Source organism: Oscarella lobularis, chromosome 12 (assembly GCF_947507565.1).
Source record: "Oscarella lobularis chromosome 12, ooOscLobu1.1, whole genome shotgun sequence".
NCBI lineage: Eukaryota > Metazoa > Porifera > Homoscleromorpha > Homosclerophorida > Oscarellidae > Oscarella > Oscarella lobularis.
Window position 1 is genome coordinate 818,841 of NC_089186.1, and position 19,017 is coordinate 837,857.

At 49.8% G+C, this 19,017-nt stretch overlaps 5 protein-coding genes across 5 annotated transcripts; all 5 read right to left on the reverse strand.

Moving 5' to 3' along the window:
• Positions 1–3,447: 3,447 nt before the first annotated feature.
• On the reverse strand, positions 3,448–4,683 carry LOC136193610 (short transient receptor potential channel 2 homolog). Its single transcript, XM_065982524.1, has 4 exons — positions 4,416–4,683; positions 4,217–4,363; positions 4,003–4,158; positions 3,448–3,936 (listed from the first exon to the last, which is right to left on the reverse strand). The coding sequence occupies exons 1-4, from the start codon at positions 4,602–4,604 to the stop codon at positions 3,502–3,504; spliced, it is 927 nt and encodes a 308-aa protein (XP_065838596.1). The 5' UTR covers positions 4,605–4,683; the 3' UTR covers positions 3,448–3,501.
• Positions 4,684–4,689: 6 nt separating this feature from the next.
• On the reverse strand, positions 4,690–6,306 carry LOC136193954 (uncharacterized). Its single transcript, XM_065982963.1, has 3 exons — positions 5,363–6,306; positions 4,786–4,926; positions 4,690–4,729 (listed from the first exon to the last, which is right to left on the reverse strand). The coding sequence occupies exons 1-3, from the start codon at positions 5,899–5,901 to the stop codon at positions 4,690–4,692; spliced, it is 720 nt and encodes a 239-aa protein (XP_065839035.1). The 5' UTR covers positions 5,902–6,306.
• On the reverse strand, positions 6,306–10,638 carry LOC136193774 (cadherin EGF LAG seven-pass G-type receptor 1-like). The gene is made up of 11 exons (XM_065982745.1): positions 10,485–10,638; positions 10,111–10,431; positions 9,905–10,057; positions 9,607–9,849; positions 8,987–9,553; positions 8,810–8,935; positions 8,679–8,753; positions 8,105–8,630; positions 7,920–8,047; positions 7,368–7,865; positions 6,306–7,194 (listed from the first exon to the last, which is right to left on the reverse strand). Exons 1-11 carry the CDS (start codon positions 10,632–10,634, stop codon positions 6,316–6,318), a joined length of 3,666 nt encoding a protein of 1,221 aa, XP_065838817.1. The 5' UTR covers positions 10,635–10,638; the 3' UTR covers positions 6,306–6,315.
• On the reverse strand, positions 10,639–11,693 carry LOC136193955 (protocadherin alpha-C2-like). The gene is made up of 3 exons (XM_065982964.1): positions 11,022–11,693; positions 10,697–10,964; positions 10,639–10,646 (listed from the first exon to the last, which is right to left on the reverse strand). Exons 1-3 carry the CDS (start codon positions 11,691–11,693, stop codon positions 10,639–10,641), a joined length of 948 nt encoding a protein of 315 aa, XP_065839036.1.
• LOC136193956 (protocadherin-1-like) lies at positions 11,556–17,321 on the reverse strand. The gene is made up of 16 exons (XM_065982965.1): positions 17,315–17,321; positions 17,257–17,272; positions 17,193–17,208; positions 17,141–17,154; positions 17,028–17,102; positions 16,657–16,968; positions 15,871–16,138; positions 15,699–15,818; positions 14,973–15,326; positions 14,785–14,922; positions 14,571–14,726; positions 13,676–14,515; positions 12,499–13,554; positions 12,189–12,451; positions 11,972–12,133; positions 11,556–11,912 (listed from the first exon to the last, which is right to left on the reverse strand). Exons 1-14 carry the CDS (start codon positions 17,319–17,321, stop codon positions 12,368–12,370), a joined length of 3,456 nt encoding a protein of 1,151 aa, XP_065839037.1. The 3' UTR covers positions 11,556–11,912; positions 11,972–12,133; positions 12,189–12,367.
• Positions 17,322–19,017: the final 1,696 nt, after the last annotated feature.

The following is a 19,017-nucleotide window of genomic DNA, read 5'->3' on the forward strand; positions in this document are numbered from 1 at the left end:
AGTGATGTCATTGGGGAATCCGTACAGGCGCGATTGTGAACGACTGCCAGTGACCCACCACCGTCAAAAAGTATGACTACGGGTATACGTACCTCGTAAGCTGTAGATATATCGAGAAGTGCGCATTTCGTTTTGGACCACAACCCACACCCACCTTCCATCGCTTCCTTTGTTTATAGTTGCGCCTACGTGCATGACTATCTAATTAAGCTTCAATATTATAGTTGTGCACTCGCGCAATCTGACGTCACATGCGGAACGTGTGCGCAAGGACGACTCGTCTTTTCTAACAAAATCTTGCGAAGGCGCCATCCCTGAATGTCTCCCAGCGAGTGTAAAGCACCTCTATACATTATGCTGCGGGTTAGCATGACGCACTTCACTTACGTCATGCATACAAATACGACGTATTAGCTCAGCTAATCCGTATGCGTGACGTATTCAGGTTCATGTTGGATGTGAATGAACAAACATCAGTTTATATTTAGCGGCGTCGCGGACCACATGCAGGTGCATATTCAACGATGCAAACATTGAGGTTTCCTCTGATTCTTGCTGTTTTTGCAGCGGCTGTGGCAAGTCGCAGCAGCTCGTGTTTTTTTCTCAGCGGAACGTCCGCCTTTTACCCTGTCGTGGATCAATAATTTTGATTGTAGTTAGTGTGTCCCAAATATGGCGAAGGCCTCTCTCTCATTTCTCATTCTCACTCTCACTCTCACTCTCTCTAATCCATGTCACGTGTACGTTCGTGAACGTCATTCTGTAGAGGTAATTATCCTAATACCGATCACGTGTGAATTTAGTCTCATTGATTCCGAATGATTCGTCGCCGTCCTAAAATTAGGAGCCTTCCCATTCAGTGTCGTCGTTCTCGGCCTTGTTTGCAGCGTCCGAAGCACATTCAGAGTGGAATAGGACGGGTCTGTGAGCTCTATCACCATCGGGGCCTCTCATTAGGGTTCATGATGAACATGCACGCGAGATGTGTGCTGCGATTGCTATTAGACGATGCTGTTACTCAGGCTACCTCAAACGATGCTCATACTTCGAATAAGTTGTGCACAGACGCACATTTGTCGTCTTTTTCTTTCTGACTCTCCCTATCGACGCCCTTGCTTATTATTGCCTCTCCAAAACCTTTGCGCCGTGCGGAATCAACATGTACGCTTGCCACCGTAAAGAAGCAACCTCTCTCTTTGGGGGAAGGTGATGGGCCCCCCTTTCGGGCCCTTTTCTTGTTTCCCTTGTCTCCCTAGCTACTGCATTGTAAAGTTTGGTTTTTGATCCTTAGGTTGTCAGAGAGGGAGGAATGTAATTCGGCTCATCGCTCTTTATAAAACGTACTAATCTACCTTTTCCCTCGTTGTTCGTCGCTCTCTATTTTTTCTCCAGGGTCGCGAACTTTTCTATTGTTTGAACGCGGTTAAGAGGCTTGTTGATAGTGCGCGATTTCTCAGCCTTGGTCATTGCTTTGATTTTCTCTGTTCGATGTTTGGAGGGGATGAGGAGAGGTCAGGTGACGTCCTCTTCTGGCCTCGCAGAGAATAAGCGAATATGAGATTGCATCAAGTAAAGAGAAAATGCATGATTAGGCTGGCGTTGGATTTCACTTCGGTCACTTAAGTTAATTATGCGCTCTTTTTGCCGAGCACGAAGCGAAAATCAATTGAAGATAGAAGACGCTCAAGAGACCAATCTTGTAGTCTTATACATAGATTGCGCTGTGTAATAGTTGGAATGATGACGTTATCGGAAGGGTCCTGAGCACGACCCTTGCATCAGATTCAAAACTGCTCCGGGACAGTTGGAAAGCAGGTCTCGTTCGCACGAGTACGGAATAGCGCGTCCCATACACTTAGTGGTTGACACATACGATTTTTATTTCTAATAAAACCCGGAAGTAAACCGGAAATTGCCAAAAAAATTTTGCGCACAGGTCTCCCTTCTTTTGTTGTCCACCTGCACAAACCGCAGGGGCTCGCGCAGGCTTCGGTTGGGTGGGGGTCAACCTCCCTACTCCCCCGTCGGAGTTGGAGCCTGTTTAGTCTCCCGGCTCGGACGCCTGGGACCGACAGCGCTCGGATGTGAGTGCTGACGGCCTGGTTTCAGGGGGACCGCTATTGTAACCCACCGCGTCTTGCCCAAGTGGGGTGACAGTTTATCACTCGTGCCACGGGAGTAGGGGATTGAATCCCCTGCCTTCGAGCCACGTTTCACCTCTTTGGCTCAGGAGTTGGGGCCGGGTTTTATTTAGTCACCTCGGGGCCCAGAGGTGAACGACGACATCGGAAGTGCTTCACGAATAAGTCTACAACAAAGAGACCAAAGATGATGGACAATGTACCTGTTCAACAAGAAGCTCTTGTTTCCAGTTGCCGTCTACACAGAAACGCTCAGAAATGCACAAAAATTATATGCGCACATGAGCTTACTAAGCTTATCCTTCTTATGTTGAACCCATCTGCACTCCACTACGCTTCAAGATGCAATAGTGTACATCCTAGATCAAATAGATCAACACAAATTAGATTGACCACATACGTTACATACCAGCAAAATGCACAGCGACTGAATGCTCCTGTGGCTTAGTGTGCCAAAGATCTCCAAAGTAGGATATAAAGGCAACGTGTCTAAGAACCGTTGTAACGTTCTAAATCCGTTTGAACCTTATCTTCACCCACGAAGACTCGTAACGTTTCCCGATGACAGGCGCTGATACGTACGACGCACGACGAACTAACGAAGCCAGGCGTGCACAAACAAAAAACGCGATAAAAATTCCACCTTAAAAAAGACCAATAACACATCAGATTTATGAATGAATATATGCCTGGCTTTTCACTTGAATGCTGCAGCTCACAATTTTTATGAATGATTGATTTCACTCCATTCACGGACGGACCTTCCTTGATACATGAGGCAAAAGCCGCAAATTAAACCCTAAGTATTAGGACAAAAGGGGCAAGATCGAGTGAATCTTCAGCATAGGAAAGATGTAAGCAGCAGTCCTACGTCGTCCGCCGCTGCTTTTGGCTTTGATATACCGATGAGTGCGTCCGGGCAAATTTTGCGAGTCTTTCTCATGTTTCCACTAACGAACGACGCGAGAAATGCTAAGAGAAGCTTAGAGAAGACCACCTGCTGCCAGATTGCGGTAAAATACCTGCGTAAACCATCGCCCGAACGCTGCTTTTGGGATTCCAGCATCAGAACCCCGAATGATGCGAAAGCTCCCGTATTGTACTGATTAGGCCAATCATTATCTTTTTGTGGTCCACCCCGCTGCTACTCTGAAGAAGAACGTATTGTTCTGTCGCCTCAATCCATCATATATGTGCATGAGGAGGAAGCATGAAAAACTTGGGTCGACTAATAAGTAAACTAAAGAAGAACTAATAACAAAACTAAGAAAATAAGTCGCATAAGTAGCTATATAGGACTAACAGCTACTAGCACCTATACTTGTCGTTAGAGTACTACGTGAAGGGTACAGTACAAACGTTATTGAGCTCGGCCTATACCGGAAACTGTGGACTTGCCTTGCAGTTCGAGAAACTCCAACTGAAGCTTTTGAAAGCTTTCTTCAAAAATCTTCTGAAGTTGTCGCAATCCCTTCAACAATTCTTGAGCAGATTTTTCCTGAGTGGCACCACCTGGCGCAGTGCTGGTATCACCAGTAGACTTCAGCTGACCTGACAATGTCTTTTCCACAGCATCTACTTTGGGCTTTGCCCTTGATCCTTTATTACCTTTCCTATCCGTCACCGATACCGCTTCTGTTTTAGATTGTTTTGATTTTGCATCCGCTGGCAGTGACATCATACGTCGGCGAAGAAATGAGTGCAAGCCGTCATCGTCTGATTCTTCAGACTCGCTCTCCTCCGAAACTACGTTGGGTGTGAATCCCATAGCCATCACTCCTGGCTGAACAACTGCCTGTATATGTCATTTCCAAAGAAAAAAAACATAACGAAGTTGCTCACTGCTTACTAACGAGCCTACTTTTAGTACACTGATTTGTTTGTCCAAGTGCTCCCTCAGTTTCTTTAGATCTCGTTTTTGAACGCCTTCTTCTCCTTCTGCTTCTGCAATCTTTTCTCTTAACTTTCTCTCAACTTCTTCGTAATCAGCAGGATTTTTGTTCGGGTAGGATGTAGGCTATTGCAAAATTTGAAACAATATTTACTAGAGTAACACGAGGTTGATGGCCAATTACTTGACAACAGTCCTTATTGCATTGCACGTTCAATACAAGCAATGCAATCAAATGAAAAATATTGATTGGAATTGGAATTGGTAACGACTTGGCAAAGTCGTGAATAATGACAGCACGAGCAAACTTCCACTCCATATCAGCATTATCCTGAAAGCAGCGACTGCAAGAGAAAAGTTTTGTCAATGTCAGTTCAATTTACCTGAACTCTTTGAAACGCGTCACTTATCAGAGCGATCAGCATATTAAGCAGAACAATGACGGCGAGCACCAACCACAGAGCCAGAAGGCCCGTACCAACGGCAGTTTCAACACGTCGCTCAGCTTCAAAACTGGAAAGCTCAATCAACCCAAAGAGAGACCAGAACAACATTTTTAAAGAAGGCCACATCCTAGATAAGGAGGCGTCAAGGAAACGAATGAGAGGAAGAGTGCCATATCTACTGACATTCTGCAAGCATTACAACGCAAAGCACCTAGTCTCCAACCGATGGCAATAGATAGTTGGAAAGATATCTGGTAGAATTACATTTTTATTAATAGGTAAATGGTAGATTATAAACCTTAATTACCTTCTCAAAGCCGGGTAACAGTCAAGAGCCTTTTCTATAACGACTTTGTAATCAGCTAAGGCTAGTCCTTGCTCGGATTCGTCTAGCAAGCAGCAACTCTTTAGAGAATCAAGGTCTCTGTGATTGGGAGTTGCATAGCACCTAGTAAGGCAAAAACCAAATTATACTTCACTGTCTAAATTGTTATGTTTTACCTCTGATATTCAAGGGATTATTGAATATCCTTTGCGTTAAGATGTCGGAAAGAAGAAGGCAGTGAAATCAGCCATGATGCGCCCATAAGAGACGACAACCGCTCAGCGAAATATTCGGTTAGGTGCATGCTCCTGTACTAAACAAAAAGAAGAAACTTTATTGATATGACATGTTGACACACTTCTAATGATTAAATACTCAGCACATCAATGAACGAACAGACCAGACAGGCAGACAGCAATTTTGAAACGGACACACACACCCCAGCCTCCCCTTCTTAAAGTGCAGAATCATTGTAACAGGGAACAAGATCCCGTGGCACGTCATAAGCCCTCTCCTCCCCATCATCGACCGAGAAATCGTAAATAGGATTATCAATCACAGGCTGAGTCTCGCTGAAATGTGATTGACATTGCAGTTGTCGTAGATGCCCTCGTCATCGTTGTCATCCATGTCCCCTTTATCACAATAGATAGGATTCCTAATTCCTCCGCCAGTGAAAGTCGGCTCGTAAATAGGATTGTGCATCGCCTCATTCGACACCACGTACTCGCCGTGAGCCGCACTATCGCCTCGAATCGAAGCTCGCGCAATAGCCAAGCGCTTCCGCCGCTGTCGCTTTCGCACGAAGATCAGCGTTAACATAATCGACAAGACGAGCAAGGCGACGCAGGAAATCGCTGCTATGACCCAAGTATATTCGACATTCGTACTGTCGTCAACGCCGCCGTCAAAATGAGCTGAATTCGTCGGAGACGTTGCGTTGGGACTTCTGCTCGATACCGTTTTGCACGTCAAACCGATTTCACTTCCAAACGCTTGATTCATGCTCCCTTCGTCGCAGTCGGTTTTCAGTCCGATCAAAACCGAAGTCACCGGCACCGGTTTGTCGTTGAACAGAATGACGAAGTGCACGGACATTTCGCCGTTTCCGATATTGACAACATCGATAACGTACACCGAAGATATGCCGAAGTTGATCACATTCGAACTGTCGTCCGGATCGGGTAGGGGAACGTAGAGGTTGTCTTTGAGGTAGCGTTCCAATTGCTTTTGAAAATCGACGCTACGGGGAGTGAGATCGTTCGGAAACGGCAACGTAACGACAAACTGGTCGGGAACGCATAAGTAATCGGCGTCGATGTCCGTTAATATTGTCACGCTGGGCGAACTGGCGGCGTCGAGCGGCTTGGGAATGCACGTCTCCTGTCGGCACGGCCGATCATCGCAGGCGTCGATCAAAAACGTGCACCGATCGCCAGTATAGTCGGGCGAACACAGACAACGAAACGTCGCCACGCCGTCTATGCACGTGCTCGCGCCGAAACACGGCAACTACGCGCAATCGTCGACGTTCTCCTCGCACAGGACACCGCGATAGCCGTCGCGACACGAACAGGCGAAACCGTTGACGACGTCGAGACAATTGCCGCCGACGCCGCACGGATTCGACGCGCACTCGTCGACCTGAACGCTGCAGTCCGGTTGCAAAAATCCGACGTTGCAACGGCACGTGTATCCGTCCACGTGGTCAACGCACGTGCCGTTGTTGCATAGCAACGACGACGAATTGCCGTCGACCGCCGGAGTTTCGCAGTAGTCGATGTCGTTGCAAACGACGCCGTCGCCCGTGTATCCTGGACGGCATTCGCATCGGCTCGTCGTCGCGCTCATTCGAATGCACGTGGCGCGCGTCGCGTCGTCGCAGCCGGCGGTGCCGAGCGCGCACGGATCCGTTCGTTTCACGCCAACGTCGAGCGTCAAGACGGACGACGTCGGCGGATAGTCGCTGTCCGACGCCAAGATTTCTAGCGCGAATGATGATACGTTGTCGTAGTTCAGGCTTCGATTGAGATAGAGGAACGTTCCCGATGCATTCGTGACGAGATAGAAGTCGATCGAATTTGCGACGCCGTTCACCGATAGAATGACGTACGATATCGGACCGTTGCTTTCGGGATTGAAAACATCTATAGCGCCGACTAGGTCGGCGGGAGACGCGTTTTCGGGCACTTCGGGGCCCCCTTTGAGGGTGATATTTGTCGGCGCTTCGTTGATGTCAATAATCGTGAAGAAGAAGGTTTCGCTGAAGCTTAGAGGCGGCAGGCCATCGTCGACGACGAATACAGTGACATTGATGACTGGATCGGCGAGGCTTTCGTAGTCTAAGCTAACTGGCCGAGCGACGACCAACTCCCTTCCTTCGTTAATGAGCTACGAAGAAAAAATAGTCTTCAGCAAAGGTCTTATACTAACGTTGCGTTGCTAGACTTTAGTATACTCGTTTTAATTTCCTCAACTCTAATGAGCGAGAAGAAATATTCTTGTTATTTTTACTAACTAATACACTAATCAATTCCCATGCCATCTATGCCCATGTACTCTACGTCAAACGCGTTAGCGAGAAAACCTTCCAGACTATAATAGTGCGTCTGACCGCGATCCTCGTCGACGACCGACACGTTTGCAATCACGGCACCGACGGGCACGTTCTCGCGAATTCGACGAGATCCCGTCAGCTCGATCTTCGTCGCCGGCTCGTTGACGTCGATCACGCGAACGACGAACGAATCATCGAGACTGAGCGGCGTCGGACGACCGTCGTCGCTGCATCGGAACAACACCCAAATCGACGGGTCCCTTTCGAAGTCGATGTCGGCACCGACGGCGACGTACAATTCATGCGTCGGTCCTTGGACGACGGTGAAGAAGTCGGATCCGTTTAGTAATTTGCACGTGTGCGTCTGATTGAAATCGGGATCGATGATCGTCAGATTAGCGACGAATGTTCCGGCCGGACTATTTTCGTCGATTTCGCCTTCGTAGTAGGACAAGATGTCGGTCGGCGGTTCGTTGACGTCGAGAATGTTCACAATCACATCGTTCTAGATAAAAGAATAAAGTTCGTAAGTTCTGTGAAAAGACGCTAATTCAATTACTTCGTAACTTAGAGGCGGAGTGCCGTTGTCCGTCGTTCTTATGACGACGACGTAAACGTTTTCTTCTTCGTAGTTAAATCTCGTACCACTGGGAACAACCAAGGTATTGCCGTCCAAATCGAAATACGCTAAAAAGGGAAAAATTATCAAATATTTATTTACCCTTTGGGCTTTCTTTGACTGACTCGTAACGTTTCCAATTGGGACAATAGCGTACGTATGATTTTGTCCCCTATCCTCGTCCACCGTCTCGAGCACTCCGATAATCGTTCCACCAGGCGAATTCTCGTCGACTCCCTTGCTCTTGAACACGACCTTCGTCGGCTGATCGTTAACATTTCCGACTTGAATCGCTATTTCTACAGTCGTGCTCGCCGGACTCAGTCCATTTTCCGTCGCCGTGAGACGGACGCGATAGCTCGATTTGACTTCGTAGTCAAACTTTGCCGTCGAAACGAGATCGGTACCGTTGATTGCAAAAGGAACCGACGCGTTGCCTGACAGAGCGTACGTCACGTTCTGCACCCACGCCACTTCGTTGTCCGGATCCGTGCTCGTGATTATTCCCACTGTCGTGCCGACGTCAAGATTCTCGTCGATGACGTAATCGGTCAGACCAACGAAAGTCGGAGCTTCGTTGACGTTGAGGATCTCAATAACAAACTGTCCGTCGAGGAATGTAATTGGCACGCCGTCGTCAAAGCAACGAATCTAATTAGACAAATTTAGGTAACCAAAAGGAATCTCGATTTCACGTACGTCAATTGTGTAATTTCGTTCTTCCTCGTAATTGAGCTCGTTTCGGGCGACAATCAAAGTCACATTGTCAACGACCTAAAGAGAACGAGAAAAACTTTGCGAGGAGCAACGAAGGACGCCTTTTTTCTTACCTCGAACGGTTGTTCGGGATAGTCCAATACAACGCAGGCGTGCTTCTGACGACTCGATTTCTCATTATCGGGATCCGAGACAACGATCGTCGCGACGACAGTGCCGTTGCGACTATTCTCGACAATCTGAAGTGCCTCTCTCTAGTTACAAGGAATCAATATTATCAATAAACGTACCTCCTGATTGGTCAAGGTAATATTAGTCGGCTTCTCGTTTAGGTCTGTAATATTGACGACGACTGACCCAGTAAACGAGAGAGGCGGACTGCCGGAGTCTACGGTCGAAACCTCAACGGTGTAATGCGTTACAGCTTCGTAATTCAAATCAGCTCCGTCCATCACTGACACTATACCGGTCAAAGAGTTGACCTGAAATAGTCCGGACACAGCTCGATCTGCAGACAGTATCCCGCTGCCAGGATAGGCGGCTACGATAGAAACCGAGTGCGTATCGGCAAAGTCTTCGTCGAAGGTAAACACGTGTCCAACAAATGTTCCGCCGACGCTGTTTTCCGGAACGGAGCTCGGGCCGATAAGTTGGATTCCAGTCGGTCGATCGTTCTCGTCTGTGACGTCCACTTGAAACGTTTCGGTGATGTAGAGACCCCCGCTGTCGGTCGATCGCACGACGACTTTCCACGAGGGAGTCTCTTCGAAATCGAGACTACGCGTCGTTCTCAGTTCGCTGCCCACGAAATGGAAAGGAAAGTCGACTGGCACGTTTTCCAGCGTGTAGACGAAAGTCTAGTAAGAAAATCGTCGTCAAGTCCCGTGCCATGGTCGCCGCGCGCACGTACCTGTCGATCTTCGATCTCGTTGTCCGGATCGTCTGTCGTGAATTGCGCGACCAATTGGCCCGCTGCCTGATTCTCAGCCACGGTACCGCCCTGCATGTGTGTGCTCGTCGGCATCTCGTTGACGTCCGTGACGACGACCACGAACGCCTGGTCTCTGCTCAAAGGCGGAATACCGTCGTCTACGCAACGTATGAGTACAGGCCAAGTGGAGTTCGTTTCGAAGTTGAGACTGGAATCGGCAACCTAAATTTTATGCTTCCATCGTTGCTATAGAAACGAGATGGATGTTCTGCCCTACCATGAGAGCGTTGTCTTCGATGACAAATCGTCCACCAGAGTTACCAATAGCTGAACAGGTGTGGTTTTGCCAAGAACCAGCAGGACCGAAATTATCTGGATCAACAACGGTAATGATTCCGACTCCGGCGTTAACCGGCGAATTTTCAGTAACCTGCACATACGATTTAAAGAATGATTTTGACTAGCCAGCGAAGAATAACTCACATTCAAATTAGACACAATAACGAGAGTGGGATTTTCGTTCACGTCGAGCACCGTAACGAGGAACGTTTCTTCGCGATAGAGTGGAGGCACGCCGTCGTCAGTCGATCGCACCGTCACGTTGCATTCGCTTTTCGCCTCGAAATTCAATCCAGCATTCGGTGCCGTATACAATTGACAGTTTTTCACAACGAAGAGCCCGTTAGCGTCGTCGACGAGCGTGCACGTGTGGGTGTGCGTGGGATCCTGATCTTCCGTAACGAAATCGCCGATCAATTGATCGTTGAGATTTTCGTAGACTTCATCGACAGTCAATTCAATGTTCTTCAATAAAGAGCCTTATAAAAAAGGTGAAACGTTAAAGGATTAGGACTTACGTGCGGCACGTCATTGACGTTGACAATGTCGACATTATAACGACGAGTGAAGAACAGTCCCTTCAAGTCTGTCGTGCGGATATCGATATAATGTTTGGAGTTGCTCTCGTAGTCCAAATTGCCATTGACAATCAGTGTCGTCCAACACATCGTATTAATTCCCTGAAAGAAACGATAGGATTGTCTTACTAGCGGCTCTACAGGTATGTCACCCACCGGTTTATCGGTAATTGTTTTGCACGTGGCACTTGCTCCCAGCGAGAATTTTCCGTTGGCCGTGTCGTCAAGACGAAACGTCAGCGTCTCGTTTTCGTCGTGATCCATTGCGACGATCTTCCCGACAACGGCTCCAACAGGCGACAGCTCTTCGACTAGCGGATGGTCGTTGGCGAATTTTAGCTGACCGTTCTCGTCGGTGACGTTGATGCGAATCGGAGCCTCGTTCACGTCGAGAACTTCGATAGTGAACGACTTCGTAATCTAGAAAAAAAGTCGGAATGTATGAAGAGCTAATATGTACGTAGTAGGTGTCCTCACGGAAAGGGCTGGTTTCCCGTTGTCTTTCGCCTCGACAATCACAGTGTGCGAATTGAAAGTCTCGTAGTCGGCAGACGTCGCCTTTTGCAACTCATCGCCGACAATCTTAAACCTCCCATTGTCGTCGTCGATCAACGTATATGTTGTCGTCTGCGAGACGTCGTCGTCCGTCGACGACAGTTTTCCCACGACCATTCCCGCCGGCGCATTCTCGAAGACTTTTTCGTGGGACAAGTCAAGAGCGCGGGGTCGATCGTTCACATCGGTCAATTGAATCATCAGCACGTAATCGATCGACAGGGCCGGCGAGCCGCTGTCCGTCGCTCGCACGACGACGTCGTACTCTTTCTTTTCTTCGATATTCAAAAGACATTCCTTACCGCCGAGAGCTAGGCACTTCGCGTTTGACGCTGCCACTTCGACCACGCCCCCGTCCAATCTGAATCGACCCGACGCACCGTCCAACATCGAATAGGTGAACGTTTGTCGAGCGGATGCGAGATTGTCCGGATCGGTGGTCGATAATTTTCCGATTCGCGTGTTCGCGCCGCTGTTTTCCGGCACGGTGTTGGAGTTAATGCTAATTGACGTCGGTTTCTCATTTACGTCGAGAACGCGAACGATGAACGTCGCCGTCACCGACATGGGCGGCGATCCGCTATCGGTCGACATGACAACGATCGTGTGACAATCGGCGATCTCGTAATTCAAATTCGCCGACGGCGACACTTTGATTTTGGTGCCGTCGACGACGAATTTGCCGCCGGCGCTGTTGATCAATTTGTACGCGTGAGTCTGCGCGACGTCGTCGTCGATCGTCACCAGACCGCCGACGACGGCTCTGTTCTTATTTTCGACAGCGGTAGGAGAGCCGCCGGCCAATTGAATAGCCTTAATTAGAGAAAAAGTGCTATCTCATTTTTTTCGGTTTGTTCGTGTTGTCTTTTTACCGTGGGTTTGTCGTTTACGTCGACGACGGCAATTGTAAAGCGAATAGCAACGAAAAGTCCGCCCTTGTCCGTTGCTCGAATTATAATCGTGTGCTTGCCGTTTCCTTCGTAGTTCAATGCGCCTGCTACCGTCACCGATGCCGTGCACACGGACTTGACCCCCTGAGAAAGAGAAAAAGAACGGTTTGAGAACAAGAGTCACTAATATTCTATTTACAGCAATTAAATTGGTCGAACTGCAAATTCCACTCTTCTCCACTTGGAAAAGTCCGCCGGCGTCGTCGTCCAACGAAAACGTTAGTTTCTGAGCGGCATCTTCGTCGTGGGCTTCTACGATGCCGACGGCGGTTTTCAGGCGAGAGTTTTCGCTCACTCGAGGCGAATTGTCACCAAAGCTCAGCTGCCGTTTTTATCTTTAAAGATGATCGTCACGGGCGGCTCGTTGACGTTCAGTACTTCGACTGTAAAGACTTTGGTCATCTGCGTAAACGAGGTCAGGGAGAAATCGCACGGAAACAATTTCTTACGGATAGTTTCGGATTGCCGTTGTCCGTCACGACGATCGTTACGGAATGAGACGTCTTCGTTTCGTAATCGGCCGATTTGGCTTTCTGCAGTTTGTTGTCTTTCAATTTGAACAGTCCCTTATCGTCGTTCGTTAATTTATACGTAAGACTTTGACCGGCGTCTTCGTCTGTCGCACTCAACGTTCCGACTAGAGTTCCAGCAGGCGCATTCTCCTTAACCGAAAACGTATCGATTTGGAGATTTCGCGGCTGATCGTTGGCGTCCGTCACGGCGATCGTCACGGTGAAATCTTTCTGGAGGGGCGGACTTCCATTGTCCGTGACGCGAACGACGATCTTGTGAGATTTCGCCTTTTCGTAATCGATCTTGCACTCGGCACCGCCGTTCTTCAAACAACCGACATTCGAGACCGCTCCCTTGACAACGCCTTTCTCGACTTTGAATCGACCCGCAGCGCTGTCGATGATAGTGTAGGTAAACGTCTGACGCACGCTCATAAAGTTGTCCGGATCGGTTGCCGTCAGCGTGCCGACGACGGTATTCAAAGCGCTGTTTTCCGTCACTTTGCCGTTCGACAAACGAACGGCGGTCGGAACCTCGTTGACGTCCTTCACTTGAACGGTGAACGATTTCTCGACGAACAGAGGCGGAGATCCGGAGTCGGTCGATCGAACGATGATCGTGTATTGAGAAGCGTCTTCGTAATTCAAATTCGCGTTCGAGGACGTCATCAATGTACTGCCCTTTATCACGAATCGATCGCCGGCCGAATTCGTGAGCGTGTACGTGTGAAAGTTTGCCGGATCGTCGTCGGTCGTCGTGAAACTGCCGAGACGTTTGCCGTTCTCGTTCTCGTCGATTGACGGTTGAGCGCCGCCGGAGAAGGAAATGTCTCTCGGTCGATCGTTGACGTCGACGATTTTAATCGAATATCGAGCCGTTTTGAAGAGTTGGTGCTCGTCGGTGACTCGAACGACGATCGCGTGCAAGGCGTCGACTTCGTGATTGAGAACGCCATTGACGATGACCGGAACGGTGCATTTCGTCTTCAAATTCTAGGTAACGAAAATTAGACAACTATCTTCCAAAGGAGTATACATGCACCTAATGTAAGCCCAAACCTCCTTCTAACGAAACGTTCACCAAATCTTCTATGCATTTATTTTATCTCCTTACCTGAACGTTGACTGACGCACAGGTGACGGAAGACGTCTTCAGTGCAAATCGATTTCCCGCCGTGTCGTCGAGCCGGAATGCGAGCTTCTGATTGGCGTCGGCATCGTACGCGACGAGAGTTCCGACTATCGTTCCCTTCACCGAATTTTCCTTCACCGTCGGATTATTGCCGGCAAACGACATCTGCCCGTTCGTCGACGCAAACGTGATGCTGACGGGCGGCTCGTTGACGTCGAGAATCTCGATCGTAAACGTCTTCGAAACTCTCATGGCTGGTTTACCGTTGTCCGTCGCAACGGCGACGATTTTATAACTCGTCGTCGTTTCGTAGTCGATTCCGCTCGACGTCTTTCGCACGACCTGATTAGCGGCGTTGAGCGAGAATCGACCGCCGGCGTCGTTCGAGAGCGTGTACATTATTTTCTGCCCGGAGTTTTCGTCGCTAACCGACAAGCCACCGATGGGAGTATTAACAGCGGCGTCCTCTTTCATCGTATAGCCGGAAAGCTTGAGATTCCTCGGCTGGTCGTTGACGTCGCGAAGACGAACGGTGAAAGTGACGTCTTTGTACAGCGACGGCGATCCGTTGTCTTGACTCCGAATACGTACGGTCAAGGTCTTCTGCGTTTCGTAGTTGAGTAAGCAGAGGCTTCCGCCTTCGGCTAGACAGCGGCTATTGGACGCAGCGACTTCGAGTCGATTGCCGTTGACTCGAAATCGGCCGCGAGCGCTGTCGAGAAGCGAGTACGCAAACGCTTGGCCATTGTCGGGATCCGTCGTCGCCAGGGAACCGACGAGGGTCCCCTTTGCGCTATTCTCATTCAGGTAGACGTTGGATAACTACAGAAGCATCAGATAGAGCCAGAACAAAAGCGAGAAAGACGTTACATCGCACCGATATGCCTGTTGGTCGTTCATTGACATTTCGCACGTTGACTGTGAATGAAGAATCCAAATAGAGACCCCTGTTGTCCGTGCTGCGAACCTTTATCTCAAAACTAAGGAGAAAAAGGAACTTCTTTCTGCCGTACATGAACACTGCGTGGAGTACCTGTTTGGCGACACCTCGTAGTTAGGACTGAAGGTGATTGCGAGACTGCTTCGCTAACAAGTTTGAATTTTCCGTTGGCGCTGTTGAGCAGACGATATGTGCAAGTGTCTTTGGGATTCGGATCCGTTGTCGTAAACGCGCCGACAACCGACTCCGCCTTCACGTTCTCGTACACATCACTTCTCGACAGAGACACCTACATGAAGGAAAACTAGAACGAGAATCGGAGTCAGATCTTTCTTTTACCTTGCTTGGCGGTTTGTTAATTCTGGAGCAGTAGCTTCCACTGTACGTCGTCCACGCTCCGGATGACTGACAGGTAATCGAACTCGGTCCGTTCTTCAGTTCGTATCCGTTCGGACACTGGGTGACGCACGTTTTCCCGTACGACGTTCCGGAGGGGCACGAAAACGTCGCATATTTGCACGTCGTGCCGTACGTCGTGCCCGACGGACAGAATGTTACCGACGGCGCGCCGCAATCACGCGGACGACACGTTCGTCGATCGCTGTTGAGAAGGTAGCCACTGCGGCACGAGCACGTGCCGCCGTTGCAGTTGTGCGAGCAGCCGCCGTTTGCCGACCCGCACTGTCGCGATTGCTAGCGGTAAAACAAAATTAACAGCTACAATGATTCATTCAGTACGAGTAATATTAATAAAGCATCTACATTCGCAGCGGGTTTCGTTCTAAAAGTGTTTATAAAATTAAATTGGGTAGTTAGAGCCCGATTCGACATCTGACGGCAAATTGTGTAGGGCTAAAATGAGGTTCGGGACAACGTACAACTTAGTCGGAAAGCTGCCGTACACAGCACGCTCTTCCTAGGTACATAGAAGTAATGCACTTTAATAGGCATGAATTGGGACAAAGGGAAAAAGGAGACTAAGTGAAAACTTCTAAAGAAGGCCTCAGGAACACGAAGGATGCGCGCATCTTAAACCTCCTACGCGCAATGAACTAAAAATTTTACCGATAGAGAAGGACAGCCCGATCCTCGGCAATTTTGACTCTGGGAAACGCTTCGGTAACGATACGACAATCCGAGGGTGCACTTTTCCGAACAACCGCCCCAATTTCCCCACGAGTTCACCTGAAAGCAAAATGAGAAAAGTGAAAGACAGACGGGGACGCGTACGACAAACCTGGCAGTCTCGATTCGCCGCGTACGACGTGCACATTCTCGACTCGGACAAGGACGGGCACGGGCCGCCGCAAAAGGCGGCCGTCGTTACCCGTCGAGTGCGAGTCGATTGACCCGACCCGCACTGGTTACTGCACTGTGACCAAGTCGACCAGCCGCTGACGACGCAATTGCGTCTATCGTAGCGCTGACAGGACCTCGATCGACTCAGAGTCGGACACGACGTACCGCCGCAACTGGCACTCTTCCAAACAGACCGAGACTGAGACCTACGAAAGATTCAATAAATAAATGAAAAGTCCAAGTCAGTAAACGTTTCTCACTGGCGTCCGGAACCGCAGCTGGCCGAACATAAGCCCCAGCTACCCCACCCGTTGACGGCGCAGTCCACTGGGCAACAGCCCGCCGAACAACCGATTGTCTGATTCGTCGACGGACACGACGAGCCGCCGCAATAGGGCGACACTCTCACGCTTCGATAGTCATTGTTCCCTGACCGCAATTTGCACTACAGCAACCGTACGACGACCAGCTGTTCATCTAACGACAATTCGTCGTAGCTATATAAATAGAGGTTCAAGTGACACGCGGTCTACTCACTTGACAATCTCTTCTGGAGTACTGCGAACAGAGATGACTACTGGAGATACTCGGACAGCCAGAGCCGCCACAACTGGCTCTTCTCGTCACGACGACGCCACGCGTCTGGCGTCCGTATCCACAATTTGCTGAACAGGAGCCCCAAGAGCTCCACTTCCACTGACAATTTTGCCTACAGCAGCCGCACTTTTCCCGATGCGTTTCCGACAGGGCGGGACAGCCGGATCCCCCGCACGACGACGCCCGCGAGACCGAGCGATAGCGACGCTGCGTCGCCGTCGTTCCGCACGGGCAGTTCGTCGACCACGAGTTCCACTGGTTCACGAGGCAATTGACCCGGCAACAGGCGTTTCCGCACGATTGTTGCCAGCTGCGCCAGTTTGAACAGGCCGATCCGCCGCACGACGCCGAGCGTCGCGTAGAACGGGTACGATACCGATATCCTCCGCCGCACGTTTGACTGCACGAACCCCAGCTGCTCCAATTGTTGAGAAGGCAACTACGAAGAAGAATTTCTCATTAAAGTTATCGAAATCTGCCGCTTGAAACGAAGCTGACTTTTTCGGACAGCAGCATCCTCCAAATTGGACGTTGCTGTTGATGTTGCACGATCCGCCGCAAAATATATTTGACCTAAAAAGAACAAAATGATTATCCTCGAATCAAATAACAACAGACCATTAACCTATAAAAAATCCTATACTCTAATAAAACCTAAATTACCTGACAGTCCATTGATCTAAAATGCATTTTAATGAAGCAAACTACGCTAATACGTCTAAATCACCTCAAAATCCATTGACCTAGAATAATGCCTATACGCTAATCAACCTAGATTACCTCACAATCCATTGACCTAAAATATGCATCTATTCAAACCTAAATTACCTGATACAATTCACTGAAATGGTCTAACCGGGGGTGGCGGCTGCAAGCTAAGCACGTTCAGGGGAAAGGAGCTACAAACCTACTAAGCCTCTAATCGCCCTACCTACTGACAGCCGCCTTCAGCCCTAATGCAAAGGGAAGGGACCAGTGCACACTAACATAGTCGGTCGTGATGCAAAACCAAGAACGATGCTACGTCTACAATGAATGCGTGTCGTCCCGCTACACTCCCCGTAACACACGCAAATGAAGCCTCATGCATTGCCATGACACCAGCTCGCACTTCTCAACCCCAACCCGCCCTCGATTACTAGTGTTTAGATTCGTTCCGAAATCGTTCTATGCTGAGGAGTGCGAGTGGCATGCCAGGCAATCCACGACGTGTGTGTGACAGAGAGGCCCGCCCCCTAAGTGCATGCCTACTCCACGGGGACCCCAAGAGAAAAACCTCGAAAAAAATTCACTGATCTTCGTCTGCGCTACACCCATGGGCACACCGCGTCGGAAAGTAGACGATCCGCCGTTTATAAGGCGGGAAGACTTGGCAACGTGCCGTTTAATTCTAAAAGACATATATCAAGTCAATTGCGAGAAAAGAGATTGTCATTTGCGTATCGAGGGTGACATGACAAATGTAGTAAGGTCTAATCCAGGCTAACGGGAGGGAGGATAGATAATGGGTAGTTGGAGAGATAATAAAATAGTCTAGTCTGAAGTCTGGGGTAAGCACAACGCTTCACTACAATGGTGACAGGAGTCCTCATCTCGACGCCGTCCGATGACCGACCAGCCGAACGACACAGACCAGCCCCCCGACCCCGCCGACGTGAAACCGCCCGACGGCCTCGGCGGCGCATCCGCCGCTCTTCGCTTCAGCTCTCTCCTCCCCCCGCCATTTCGCGCCGCTCCGGATCAATCCTGGGAAGACTGGGAGGAAGACTTCACATCTTGCGCACAGCTCAATCACTGGGACGACGCCGCCAGCCGCCACGTGCTTCAGCTGCGGTTACAAGGCCCCGCTCGCGAAGCTCTTCGTTCATTGTCACCGGCGACGAAATCTCAGTTAGCCACGCTTCTCGCCGCTCTTCGAGATCGCTTCCTGCCGGCCAATCATCACGAGGTTAAACGCTCAACATTTCGGCTCCGCACGCAACGCAGCGACGAAGGTATTTTGGCTTTTGGGAACGCGATTCGGGGCCTCGCCGCACAAGCTTTCCCCACGATGGATATCGCGCAACGCGATCTGCTCAGTCGCGACCAATTTCTCGATGGTCTTCGGGACGGCCATCTCCGTCTCCGCGTTCGCTACGGCAACCCGAAGAGCTTAGACGACGCAATTCGCATTGCGCTGGAAGTGAACGCTGCCGAGTTAGCCGAAGAACGTCGCCGCGCTGACGGCGGACAATCGATCCCCACTTCAACGGTGCCACCTTCACTTATCGCCTCGGCCGCACCTGCCGACACCTTGTTGAAAGCAGTCGAACAACAATCTACCTTACTCTCATCTCTTCTCAACCGCGTTATTCGCCTGGAGTCACCGGCTCACGCTTCGTTCGCTGTGTCGTCTGGCGTTCCGTACGCCCCACGTTCGTCTGTGCCCCTGGCAGAGCGCCGCTGTTGGAATTGTGGTGAAATGGGACATATTCGCATGACGTGCACG

What these genes read in the sequence shown, in the direction of transcription:
- LOC136193610 (XM_065982524.1), bottom strand. Translation starts at nt 4,604, where the DNA reads ATGTGGCCTTCTTTAAAAATGTTGTTCTGGTCTCTCTTTGGGTTGATT. An exon ending in ACGCGTTTCAAAGAGTTCAG is followed by an intron (nt 4,364 to 4,415) that starts GTAAATTGAACT and finishes CGCTGCTTTCAG; the next exon opens with GATAATGCTGATATGGAGTG. An exon ending in AACAAATCAGTGTACTAAAA is followed by an intron (nt 3,937 to 4,002) that starts GTAGGCTCGTTA and finishes TGACATATACAG; the next exon opens with GCAGTTGTTCAGCCAGGAGT.
- LOC136193954 (XM_065982963.1), bottom strand. Translation starts at nt 5,901, where the DNA reads ATGTCCGTGCACTTCGTCATTCTGTTCAACGACAAACCGGTGCCGGTG. An exon ending in ATTTCAGCGAGACTCAGCCT is followed by an intron (nt 4,927 to 5,362) that starts GTGATTGATAAT and finishes TTGCCTTACTAG; the next exon opens with GTGCTATGCAACTCCCAATC. An exon ending in TGTTACCCGGCTTTGAGAAG is followed by an intron (nt 4,730 to 4,785) that starts GTAATTAAGGTT and finishes TAATTCTACCAG; the next exon opens with ATATCTTTCCAACTATCTAT.
- LOC136193774 (XM_065982745.1), bottom strand. Translation starts at nt 10,634, where the DNA reads ATGTGTTGGACGACACTGATTGTCAATGGCAATTTGGACTACGAGAGC. An exon ending in ACGTCAATGACGTGCCGCAC is followed by an intron (nt 10,432 to 10,484) that starts GTAAGTCCTAAT and finishes TCTTTATTGAAG; the next exon opens with AACATTGAATTGACTGTCGA. An exon ending in TTCTCGCTAACGCGTTTGAC is followed by an intron (nt 7,195 to 7,367) that starts GTAGAGTACATG and finishes TTTTCTTCGTAG; the next exon opens with CTCATTAACGAAGGAAGGGA.
- LOC136193955 (XM_065982964.1), bottom strand. Translation starts at nt 11,693, where the DNA reads ATGTCGACCGATAGCGGATCGCCGCCCATGTCGGTGACGGCGACGTTC. An exon ending in ACGGGAAACCAGCCCTTTCC is followed by an intron (nt 10,965 to 11,021) that starts GTGAGGACACCT and finishes CTTTTTTTCTAG; the next exon opens with ATTACGAAGTCGTTCACTAT.
- LOC136193956 (XM_065982965.1), bottom strand. An exon ending in CCAACGGAAAATTCAAACTT is followed by an intron (nt 14,727 to 14,784) that starts GTTAGCGAAGCA and finishes GTCGCCAAACAG; the next exon opens with GTACTCCACGCAGTGTTCAT. An exon ending in ACGGCAATCCGAAACTATCC is followed by an intron (nt 12,452 to 12,498) that starts GTAAGAAATTGT and finishes TCGTTTACGCAG; the next exon opens with ATGACCAAAGTCTTTACAGT.